The following is a 12,795-nucleotide window of genomic DNA, read 5'->3' on the forward strand; positions in this document are numbered from 1 at the left end:
AAGTGATACTGTGTTCTTATTATATCCTGTCAGGTGATGCATAGTTTGTTGTCCTGTCACTGATGTTGTCTACTTTGATCAAGGTGATGTCTGCTAGGCGTCCCCTTTGTAAAGTTATTCTTTTCCACTTCGTAATTAAGAAGTTTTGTGTGGTGAAGTACTGTTTTTTTTTTAAATTTTTAAATTTATTTATTTATTTTTGGCTGTGTTTGGTCTTCGTTTCTATGCGAGGGCTTTCTCCAGTTGTGGCTAGCGGGGGCCACTCTTCATCGCGGTGCGCGGGCCTCTCACTGTCGCGGCCTCTCTTATTGCGGAGCACAAGCTCCAGACGTGCAGGCTCAGCAGTTGTGGCTCACGGGCCCAGTTGCTCCGTGGCATGTGGGACCCTCCCAGACCAGGGCTCGAACCCGTGTCCCCTGCATCGGCAGGCAGACTCTCAACCACTGCGCCACCAGGGAAGCCCGGTGAAGTACTTTGAAACTATGCAAATATCCTGTTCCTTATCAGACTTCCAGTTTCCTCGTTCATTTGTGTGAATGGATTAACTGATTTCCTGTTTGGTGGGTTATAATCTGTTCCATCATTATTTATTTTGATGTACAAATTTTCCCAGTTTTGACCAGTAGGAGCCCTTTCAAGCTGGTTTCTGTTTCTTTTTTAAATGTCCCCATCATTCTTGGAGCAGTTTCTAGCTTTCAGTCGTAATAAAATGTTCCAGGCTCATCTTGTACTTTCTTTACCCCAGCCCTGGAATCAGCTGTTTCTCCAAGGAGCCCTGGTTTCTTTTAAGTGGAGAAGAATATTTAGAAACAAAGATCTGAGTGCTAGATGTGCTCAATGCCGTTAGGGTTTTGCTGCTCCCAGACCCTCTCTGTGGACCAAACTAGGAAATATATATGTACATACATGCACACACATATACATAACACATTTGCGTCTATATTTGTGTGTGTGTGTGTATACTGTGAGTCCACAACAGTACCTTTAATTTCATCCAACCCTCAGAGTTCATTCTAGTTCTCTCCCTTTGCATATTTTAACTTTCTTCTCTGAGGTACCGCCTCACACCAGTCAGAATGGCCATGATTAAAAAGTCATTACAAATAACAGATGCTGGAGAGGGGGTGGAGAAAAAGGAACCCTCCTACATTGTTGGTAGGAATGTAAATTGTGCAGCCACTCTGGAAAACAGTATGGAGGTTCCTCAGAAAACTAAAAATAGAGTTGCCATATGATCCCGCAATCCCACTCCTGGGTATGTATCTGGATAAAACTATTGATATAATTCAAAAAGGTACATGCAGCCCTATGTTCATAGCAGCCAAGACACGGACACAACCTAAATGTCCATTGACAGATGAATGGATAAAGAAGATGTAGTACATATATACAATGGAATACTACTCAGCCATAAAAAAGAATGAAATAACGTCATTTACAGCAACATGGTAAGTAAAGTAAGTCAGAAAAAGAAACACAAATACCATATGATATCACTTATATGTGGAATCTAAAATATGATACAAATGAACATATCTACAAAACAGAAACAGACTCACAGACATAGAGAACAGACTTGTGGTTGCCATGGGGGAGCAGGGTTGGGGAGGGATGGATTGGGAGTTTGGGGCTAGCAGATGTAAACTATTTTATATAGGATGGATAAACAACAAGGTCCTACTGTATAGCACAGGGAACTATATTCAATATCCTGTGATAAACCATAATGGAAGAGAATATGAAAAAGAATGTATATATGTGTATAACTGAATCACTTTTCTGTAGAGCAGAAATTGACACAACATCGTAAATCAACTATACTTCAATAAAATAAATTAAAACATCATAACTTTCTTCTCTGACGGTAAGAAACCTGGCTTGCATTCATCTTAGTGTATACCCTTATTTGACCAGCTGCCCCCATATGTAACTGATTGTCTAACTGTGCCATCACGTCCTGCTCAAGCAGATGCTCTTCCTACCCCGCTGGGCTCTGACAGACCCCTCTGAGAATATCTGGCACACACTCTGAAGTCTAGCTCCAGTTTAATAGTCTCTATTATAAATATTGAGATCTATTGGGAAGAAGTTGAGATACAAAGGTTAAGTTTAGACATAAGTTTATAGAATTGCATAAGTAATTGTTCTCTTGTAGGCTATTTTATTAAAACAAATCAGAAAGAGCAAGAGAGAATAAGAATCACTGTGACTTTAAAAATTATTAATTCCTTATTTTGCACTTAATTTATTGTCAAATACAATACAAACTAGTGTATACAATGCATATGTACATTTTGAAGATTAATAATATTGAAAAGAGATCACCCTGGTACCCACGGCTCAGTTTAAGAAATACAGCATTACCAGTACTTTTGAAACCCCCTTGTGTGCCACCCTCTGATTGCATCCCTCTCCTGCTTTCTGAGCGATAACAACTCTCCAGAATTTGTATGAATTATTTCATAATTGCTTTTTTATTAATCTTCCTTTTATAGATTGCTGTTGTGGCTGTCATGTGCAAACCCCACAGATGTCCACACATCAGTTTTACAGGAAACATATGTGTGTGAGTATGATGACTGTGATAAGTTGTGTATGTGTGTGTATTTTAATTGAACCAATAAGTCCCCTAGAGCCTTGATCAATACATGCTGGTAATATTTAAAACTTTTTTTTGTTTGTATTTGTTTTTTGGCCACGGCTTGTGGGACCTCAGTTTCCCAACCAGGGATTGAGCCCGAGCCACAGCAGTGAAAGCCCGGCGTAACTAACCACTAGGCCACCAGGGAACTCCCTGGTAATATTTAAAACTTTGACTTAATAGATTCATAAGTTAGTTCTTTGAAACAAGCACCTACTAGTAGGATATCTCAATGCTTTAAAAATGAAGCATAGGGCTTCCCTGGTGGTGCAGTGGTTGAGAGTCCGCCTGCCGATGCAGGGGACACGGGTTCGTGCCCTGGTCCAGGAGGATCCCGCATGCCGCGGAGCGGCTGGTCCCGTGAGCCATGGCTGCTGAGCCTGCGTGTCTGGAGCCTGTGCTCCGCCACGGGAGAGGCCACAGCAGTGAGAGGCCCGTGTACTGCAAAAAAAAAAAGTAATAATAATAAAAATAAAAAATAAATTAAAAAAAATAAATGAAGCATATAAAGATTTTAATTTGTTGCAATACACAGTAAAAAAAAATTCATAGGTTACAGAACTCAAAACAGTAGATATTCTATTAGCTTGATAAATGATAATGGAAATATGAGCTGCCTAAATTCCAAATGTCAGAAGTTTATAATGAATTTGGATCAGAAAAGTATCAAAGTAAAAACTTATCCTTACTAATAATCTTTAAACTTAGAAAAATTAGAAAGAAAAATTAGCAGAAGAATATTCATGACTCTAGACAGGAAGAATAATCAGGAGAAAGATTTTCTTTTTTTTTTTTTTTTTTTTTTGCGGTATGCGGGCCTCTCGCTGCTGTGGCCTCTCCCGCTGCGGGGCACAGGCTCTGGACGCGCAGGCTCAGCGGCCATGGCTCACGGGCCCAGCCGCTCCGCGGCACGTGGGATCCTCCCAGACCGGGGCCCGAACCTGTGTCCCCTGCATCCGCAGGCGGACTCTCAACCACTGTGCCACCAGGGAAGCCCCAGGAGAAAGATTTTCTTAAGTGTAGTTCCCAAGAGAGCACTGTATCAGTCCAAACTTAGGAAAGCTTAGGCCCGGTTATTTGCCCCTAAAAGCTTAAACTTCTAAAATAATAGTGACTGCAGTACTCTGAAAATGACTGTAATAATGTTCCTTTATATGTTTATCTTTTTACTTGTTAGTAGAAAATGTATATATTTGCAGATACTACAAAGGTACAATCTTCTGTTAGGATTCGTAAATGAAGCTGGTTCAGTCAGATTTTACGGAGCTTGTAGATACTTGAACTAGACGGTTGAACTAAGTTCTGTATCTGACATCTTCATTTCATTGTATTGGCAGATACTGCCCTGGTGGACCTGATTCAGACTTTGAATATTCGACCCAGTCTTACACTGGATATGAGGTAAAGTCATGTGAGGCTGTCCTGAGGAGTGTTACAGCATACTTTATTAAGAGTGTGCTTTTACAAGTACTGGCTTTCTTAAAATTTTTATTTTTTATTTTTTTTCCTGATTATGTTAAGTTATTCATCCACCAAACATTTGCTGAGTGTCTGTTGTTCTAGTCACTGGAGAAATATTTATGTAAGCCCTTATTATTAATATATCAACATTGTTCTAAGTGCTTTACAGCTTTAAACCTTACAGCAGGATTTTGAAGGTAGACACTATTGCTATCCCAGTTTTATAGATAAGGAAACCAGGGCCCGGAAGTCTTACACGACTGGCCTGGGGACACGCCCCTAATATGTAACAGGGCCAGGCTTTGAATCCTGTGCTCTTCACCAGTACATTGTCCTGCCCCTGCAGCTGGGAAGAAACAGGTCAGGTCTTGAGAAATTTACATTCTAATAAGTGGGGGGTAAACAGTAAAGAAACAGACAAGAAAAAATAAATCAGGTACTAGTAAATGCAAAGCAGGGAAGTCAAGTCAAGTAAGGTATCGTAGCAGGGTGGATACTTCAGCCTTGGATGCTAGGAAGGAATGGTCTGAGGAGGTCACATTTAAACTGAGCCCTGAATGACAAGAAAGAGCCTTTCAAGAATACCAAGAAAGAGCATTCCTAGCAGAGAGAACAGCTGGACCACGGAGCCAGGCTCAGAATGCCAGTGGGGGGCTCTGGGGCAGAGCGGGTGAGGGGAGAATGAGATTCGGGAAACGGGTGACGCCGGGGATTGTACGCCAGGGCAAGGAGTGTGTTACAGGTGTCGTGAAAAGCCATCCAGGTTTAAAGCAGGGGGATGATACAATCCAGCGTCGGTTTTTGAAAGATCATTTGATGGTTCTGTGAGGGCAGGATTAGAGCAGGTGCAAGAGTGCAAGCAGGAGGCCAGCGAGCAGGCTTTGGAGGCCATCGGCCTCATCCGAAGAGGCCAGCAGCCAGGAAACCATGTGACTTTTTTCTTATACATGGTTTTGCATTTCTTACCTGTTTTTCATAGTTCAAATTTTTAAAAATACAAAAAGAATTTTTCGGGGAAAAGACTCCCTCTCATCACTCTCCCCAGCCACCCCTTTCTGCTCCAGCCCCCGAAGACAATCAGTATCATCCCTTTCCTGTACGTCCTTCAGAGATAGTATACAGATATAAAAGCAATACATATTCTTTATCCTAACTTTTTACACAGGAGGTAGTCTGTCAAAACCTTGCACCTTACCTTTCTCATTTAACAATGTATCTTAGGGAACATTTTATATCAGTATATTGTTTCATGGCCATAGACTATTCCATTGTATCATAGCATGATGGCTTTTTGTTAAGCCATTACAAACTGTGTTGTATTGATATTTAATGATCTGGTTTAAAGGTTATTTTATCAAGTAACTCTTTTGAATGTATACACAGCTGTGTCTGTGAGCAGTATAACAATTTGGTGACCCTGGAGATTCCATAAGGGTTTACACAAAGATATAACTATGATCCAAGGAGCTGCCTGCTGTTGAGTGGAGACCAGCCAAATGCTATTCAGGACATTATTTTGAACCCTGACAAGACTGAGAGGAAGAAAGGAGCCCAAGGGAACTTTATTTTTAATACCCTTTTGAAACTACTCTTTATTCTTAGTTCAATATGGGCATAACAGGATACTTTTCTTTTTTCTTAGCCAACCTCCATGCGAGCTATCCGTGCTAGGTATGACCCTTATCTACAGACAAGACACCGAATAGAACAGGTAAGGTTTTAAAAAGCATTTTTACATTAGATCTTTATACTTACCTAGAAGGTATTATTGCTTGATTTGAGTTGAACCAGAAATAAGAACTGAAAGAATATTTCTCCCCTTTGTAAGTTTTTAATATCCATCTGAGGGAGGGGGACTATCTTGCAGTATTTAGCAAGGTCAAAAACTACTTCCTTTAAAGACTGTATTATTTTCTGTAAGGATTTTATAGTCTCTAAAGTTTTTTCAATTTGTAGAAAGTTACTTATGGTATGAAATTTACAGAATGTGGGTATATCTTAGACAAAAGGTGGGTGGATTGAATTTTAGCTTCCATAAACCAAGTGAGAAGTATTGTGACTGGTTTGCTGGGGCGTGAATGGGGAATTGACTGTACAGGGGGATGAGGGACTCTTGGGAGCCATGGAGTTGTTCTGTATCCTGGTGGTGGTGGTGGCAGTGGTTACACAACTCTAAACATTTGTCAAAACTCATTTAATTGTACAGTTAAAGTTAGTGGATTTTGTTGTGTATAAATTATACCCTGGGAGTTCCCTGGTGGCCTAGTGGTTAGGAATTGGGCTTTCACTGCCTTGGCCTGGGTTCAATCCCTAGTCGGGAAACTGAGATCCTGCAAACTGCATGGCAAAGCCACCAAAAAAAAAAAAAAAATTTATACCTCAATATAACTGATGAAAAACAAGTACTGTGTAGATGGCCTTGCTCTGTTCAAGAACTCTGAACATTAATACAGATTTTCTTTTTCACAATTTTATTTTAAACTTGTCCAATTTCAAGCAATGCAAGCACTGTCCATAGTTTTTATAGTTACATCTAGTAAGACAACTAGAAAATCTCAAATGGCAAGTAGCACATACCATAGTCAGTAAGTCGCTTCTGTGCTTAACTGTTATTACAAGTGGATACCAGCCACTTCTAATTTTCACATCATTGTCACCCAAGCATATATGGATCAGGATCGTCAGCTGTAGGAGAGGACCCCACCTGCAGGGAGCCTACATAGTTCCTAAACTGGCCATTGCTTCAATTTCTTTTTTAGCCATAATTTTTTTTGGGGGGGGAACCCATGCCCCTTGCAGTAGAAGTACGGAGCCCTAACCACTGGCTGGACCACCAGGGAATTCCCTTAGCCATGATATTTAACTCATTTGAAGTATTTCAGTAGAGTTCGAAATGTTTATATTTACCAAAAAGGAGCATGGGTTTTGAAAGATTTTAGAAACTACCAGAGAGTATTGATTCTTTTCCTAACTGTAAATGCATTAGAATCACCTGAGTAACTTTTCCAAAACACATGCCAGATTTCACTGCTGAAGTTCTGATTAAGTCTGGTTTAGGGTCCAGGCAAGATATTTTGAAAAAGCTACCAGGAAGATTTTGTTGTGTATTCCTGGTAAACAACCATAGTTATAGAGTATTCTTTTAGTGTTGATAGCTATGTACATGTACTTACAGATACACATTTGCATGTGTATGCACATGCATGCCCATAGCTTATGTATCTGTAAGGATTTACATATGTATAAGGATGTATGTATGTATAAGTTATTTGCCATTTTCAGAAACAAATATAAAACAAAGTAACTGTTTGCTCATATTAAGTGTGGACATCCTCTTTACATAGTACATTAGAGTTCATAATTTGTAGTCTACTTGACCTAGTTTTTCTCAGGCCTAAGATATGGCAAGAAATTTAAATACCTGTTTCTAAAAATTAGAATCTTGCCTTATTGTAGTTGAAAAACTGAAAGATCTATACCATTCTCTTCCCAAATAGAAGAGATGTCATATTTCAGACTTTTATTGTCCTTCCCCCACCCCTGAAACCAGGTTTAAGGTGCTACCTGTACCCAGAAACTTCATAATTAATTCAAAACTTTTAATTTAAAACTGCTTTCTTAATGTTTCTTTCTAATCTAGTATTCTCTTTCTTTCACTTGCATCAAGTCCTGATTATGTTGCATATAGTCTTCTTCGTCCCCAATGCTGACCACAAAGTCTGGCATAAAATATGTAATCAATAAATATTTGTTTATTCTATTACATATTGTGTTATTTGCTTTGCTGCTCTCTAATTTATATTCTTTGCATTATTAAATTTTCACTTAACTCTAAGTTGACATCAGACTTCTTGTTTATTATTTTTAATTCTCGTCCTCCTTATTTGAGCAGTAATTTCCTTTTCAGACCCTGGAATCTGTTTTTTTTAGTCCATAGAATTTGTTTAACATGTTTGCTTCTCATTTTTAAACTATACTGATGAGAATACTGCAAAGTAAAATTAGAAATTTGCCATCACCCTCTTAGGGTACTTGACTATATCTTTCTAATGCTGATGAATTTATGTCTTTCAGTTAAAACAACTTGGTCACAGTGTGGATAAAGTGGAATTTATTGTGATGGGTGGAACATTTATGGCCCTTCCAGAAGAATACAGAGATTATTTTATTCGAAATTTACACGATGCTTTATCAGGACATACCTCCAACAATATTTACGAGGCAGTCAAGTAAGAAATCCTTATTTTATCATATTCACCAACGCTGGTTGTCAGTTTATCCTTCTAGCAGCAGTCTGTGAGAATTCTTTTTGCTCTATGTCTATATTCCTGGTTCTTTTGGGGAGGGAGGGGAGAGAATGTCATTCTTTTTATTTGCATACCTTTCATGGGTTGTAAGGTTAAATACATTTTTTCCCAATTTTCTTGAGATACAATGGGCATAGAGCACTGTATAAGTTAGGGTGTGCAGCATAATGATTTGATGTCACATATGTCATGAAATGATGACCACAGTAAGTTTAGTTAACATCTGTCATCCCATGCAGTCCTAGTCCTTGTAGTTGCTTCTGTTTTGTGGGAAAAAGGATTATGTTTTTAAAAAGTGAGTATGGTCCATTGGTTATTAGTATTTTCACAAAATCACTATGTGAAAGAATAAAAAGAAACTAAAAAAAAAGAAAAAGAACAACAACAAAAAAACCCCAAAACCAAGGGATTTCCCTGGTGGTGCAGTGGTTAAGAATCCACCTGCCAATGCAGGGGACACGGGTTCGAGCCCTGGTCCAGGAAGATCCCACATGCCATGCAGCAACCTAGCCCATGTGCCACAACTACTGAGCCTGCACTCTAGAGCCCGCGAGCCACAACTGCGGAGCCTGTGTGCCACAACTACTGAAGCCCACGTGCCTAGAGCCCATGCTCCACAACAAGGGAAGCCACCGCAGTGAGAAGCCCCCGCACCACAACAAAGAGTAGGCCCTGCTCACCGCAACTAGAGAAAGCCCATGTGCAGCAACAAAGACCCAATGCAGCCAAAAATAAATAAATAAAATAAGTAAATAAATTTACTTAAAAAAAAACCCAAAAAAACCACTGTGCAGATCTTTTCAGCCTTAGGCTGGTCTAAACTGCAGGGGTAGCTTTGATTGGACTAGGTGAGCCGACCCAAAAAGAGCACTGGGCGTACTCTTAATCTGAGACATTTAACTGCTATATAATCAACAAAACAAGTGACTTTAAAAAAAAATATATTTATTGGGTATAATGTTTAACAATGTTGTGTTAGTTTCTGCTGTATAACTAAGTGAATCAGCTTTACGTATACATATATCCCCGTATCCCCTCCCTCTTGTGCCTTCCTCTCACCCTCCCTATCCCACCCCTCTAGGTGGTCACAAAACACGGAGCTGATCTCCCTGCGTGATGCAGCTGCTTCCTACTAGCTATCTATTTTACATTTGATAGTGTATATATATCAGTGTTACTCTCACTTCGTCCCAGCTTGCCAACTTCCCCCTCCCTGGGTCCTCAAGTCCATCCTCTACGTCTGCGTCTTTATTCCTATCCTGCCCCTAGGTTCATCAGAACCAACTATTTTTTTATGATTCCATATATATGTGTTAGCATAAGGTATTTGTTTTTCTCTTTCTGACTTACTTCACTCTGTGTGACAGACTCTAGGCCCATCCAACTTACTACAAATAAGAAAACACTCCCATTTACCATTGCAACATAAAGAATAAAATATCTAGGAATAAACCTTCCTAAGGAGACAAAACACCTGTATGCAGAAGACTATAAGACACTGATGAAAGAAATTAAAGACGATACAAACAGATGGAGAGATATACCGTGTTCTTGGATTGGAAGAATCAACATTGTGAAAATGACTATACTACCCAAAGCAATCTACAGATTCAGTGCAATCCCTGTCAAGCTACCAAAGGCATTTTTCACAGAACAAGAACAAAAAGTTTTGCAATTTGTATGGAAACACAAAAGACCCCGAATAGCCAAAGCAATCTTGAGAAAGAAAAACAGAGCTGGAGGAATCAGGCTACCTGACTTCAGGCTGTACTACAAAGCTACAGTAATCAAGACAGTATGCTACTGGCACAAAAACAGAAATATAGATCAGTGGAACAGGATAGAAAGCCCAGAGATAAACCCACGCACATATGGTCACCTTATCTTTGATAAAGGTGGCAAGAATATACAATGGAGAAAAGACAGCCTGTTCAGTAAGTGGTGCTGGGAAAATTGGACAGTTACATGTAAAAGAATGAAATTAGAACACTTCCTAACACCATACACAAAAATAAAATGGATTAAAGATCTAAATGTAAGGCCAGACACTATAAAATTCTTAGAGGAAAACATAGAGAACACTTTGACATAAATCACAGCAGGATCCTTTTTGAGCCACCTCCTAGAGAAATGGAAATAAAAACAAAAATAAACAAATGGGACCTAATGAAACTTAAAAGCTTTTGCACAGCAAAGGAAACCATAAGCAAGGCGAAAAGACCACCCTCAGGATGGAAGAAAATAATTGCAAATGAAGCAACTGACAAAGGATTCATTTCCAAAATATATAAGCAGCTCATGCAGCTCAATATCAAAAAAACAAGCAACCCAATCCAAAAATGGGCAGAAGACCTAAATAGACATTTCTCCAAAAAAGATACACAGACTGCCAACAAACACATGAAAGGATGCTCAACATCACTAATCATTAGAGAAATGCAAATCAAAACTACAATGAGGTATCACCTCACACTGGTTAGAATGGCCATCATCAAAACTAGAAACAATAAATGCTGGAGAGGGTGTGGAGAAAAGAGAACCCTCTTGCACTGTTGGTGGGAATGTAAAATGACACAGCCACTGTGGAGAACAGTATGGAGGTTCCTTAAAAAACTAGAAATAGAGGGCTTCCCTGGTGATGCAGTGGTTGAGAGTCCACCTGCCGATGCAGGGGACATGGGTTTGTGCCCCAGTCCGGGAGGATCCCATATGCCACAGAGCGGCTGGGCCCATGAGCCATGGCCGCTGAGCCTGCGTGTCCGGAGCCTGTGCTCAGCAACAGGAGAGGCCACAACGGTGATAGGCCCACGTACCAGGGGGAGAAAAAAAAAAAAAACTAGAAATAGAACTACCATATGACCCAGCAGTCCCACTACTGGGCATATACCCTGAGAAAACCATAATTCAAAATGAGTCGTGTATCACAATGTTCATTGCAGCTCTGTTTACAATAGCCAGGACACGGAAGCAACCTAAGTGTCCATTGACATATGAATGGATAAAGACGATGTGGCACATATATACAATGGAATATTACTCAGCCATATAAAAACAAGTGACTATTATTTAATAACTATTGTTTTAATTACTGTTTAATAACTATTAAATAATTTGTTTATGGATGGGATCATTTATTTCAAATTCTAGTTGACAAGACAATTATGCTTTCTTTTGATATCTCATATCTCCATTTTTAGCGAGAAGAATACTAAGGTTTCATATATAGTTCAATGATTTAAGAAGTGAAAGTCTTAGAATAGTTTTTATTTTCAGAAATTTCAGGAACACCTGGCTAAGTTACTGTGTACTATTCTCTTTTATTTACTGAACATTAATTGAAGGCCCACTAGGGGCCATGCACTGCCTTGGGCACTGGAAACAACATGGTGAACAAGATGGATGTTGTCCTTGCCCTCATGGTGCTTACATTCTACTGGTTCAACAAATAACAGACAGTAAGTGCTGTGATGGATACAGACGGCTGTGATGGAGAATACCTGGGCTGATTCTGCACACGAAGTGGTGACATTTAAGCTGAGATCTGAAGTATAAGCAGGGAGTCAGGCCAAGCGCAGAAAAAAAGAAGAGGCACTGAAATGAGGAAGAACTGAGGTGTTCCAGGAACAGAGAGGAGCCCAGGGTATCTAGATTCCAGTGAAAAGGGGGGCATATGTCATGAAGGGAGATTGAAAAGTTAGGTGTGGGCCTGATTATACATGCTTTTGAGGACTTAAGAACTTTCGAATCAGCAGTAGGAAGTAGGTGAATGGTTTCAAGCAGGAGACTGACATGTTCGGGTTTGTAAGAAACTCATTCTGGTTATTGTGTGGCTAGTGGGTGCAAGAGTGGACGTGGGAAGCCGGGTGGAAGAGTGTTGTATCCACCCCAGCTCAGATGAGGGTGGTGGCAGTAATGACAGAGAAGAATAAATAGATGGATTCGCTGTATTTTTGTGTGGAAACTGACAGACTTTGGATCAGGTCCGCGGTAAGAAAGAGGAACGAATCAAGGATGACACCCAGGTTTTGGTTGTAGAAAATGATCGAGAGTTGTGTCGCACACTGAGATGGAAAAGACAGAGGGAAGAACAGGCTTGTGGGAGAAAATCAAGAGTTTTACTTTGGCTGCATTAAGTTGGAAATGCCTAGAATACATTCAGGTGGGGATGTCCATAGGCTCTATAAGAGATGTCTGGGCTGGCGATATAAAATTGGGGATTATCAGCTCATAGATGGTATTTATAGCCATGCAAATGGACAAGGTCACCTTATGGGAGAGTTTCAGATTTCCAAGGTATGCTACATGAAAACGTAATCTTTCGGGCCATTCCTACAGCGTGAGCCCAGCATTTTTGTGTACGTGCCTGTGAGTATAAATGCATAGAAT

At 39.9% G+C, this 12,795-nt stretch overlaps 1 protein-coding gene across 1 annotated transcript in view; it reads left to right on the plus strand.

The window, feature by feature from the left end:
- The window catches only part of ELP3 (elongator acetyltransferase complex subunit 3), a 109,529-nt gene that overhangs the window by 15,034 nt on the left and 81,700 nt on the right, over positions 1-12,795 (plus strand). The window contains exons 4-7 of the mRNA XM_082637065.1: positions 2,496-2,566; positions 3,979-4,042; positions 5,745-5,813; positions 8,177-8,331. Coding sequence (XP_082493191.1) covers positions 2,496-2,566; positions 3,979-4,042; positions 5,745-5,813; positions 8,177-8,331 — 359 coding nt within the window. The remainder of the gene's footprint in view (positions 1-2,495; positions 2,567-3,978; positions 4,043-5,744; positions 5,814-8,176; positions 8,332-12,795) is intronic.

Source organism: Mesoplodon mirus (assembly GCF_964341445.2).
Source record: "Mesoplodon mirus genome assembly, chromosome: 1".
NCBI classification, from domain to species: domain Eukaryota; kingdom Metazoa; phylum Chordata; class Mammalia; order Artiodactyla; family Ziphiidae; genus Mesoplodon; species Mesoplodon mirus.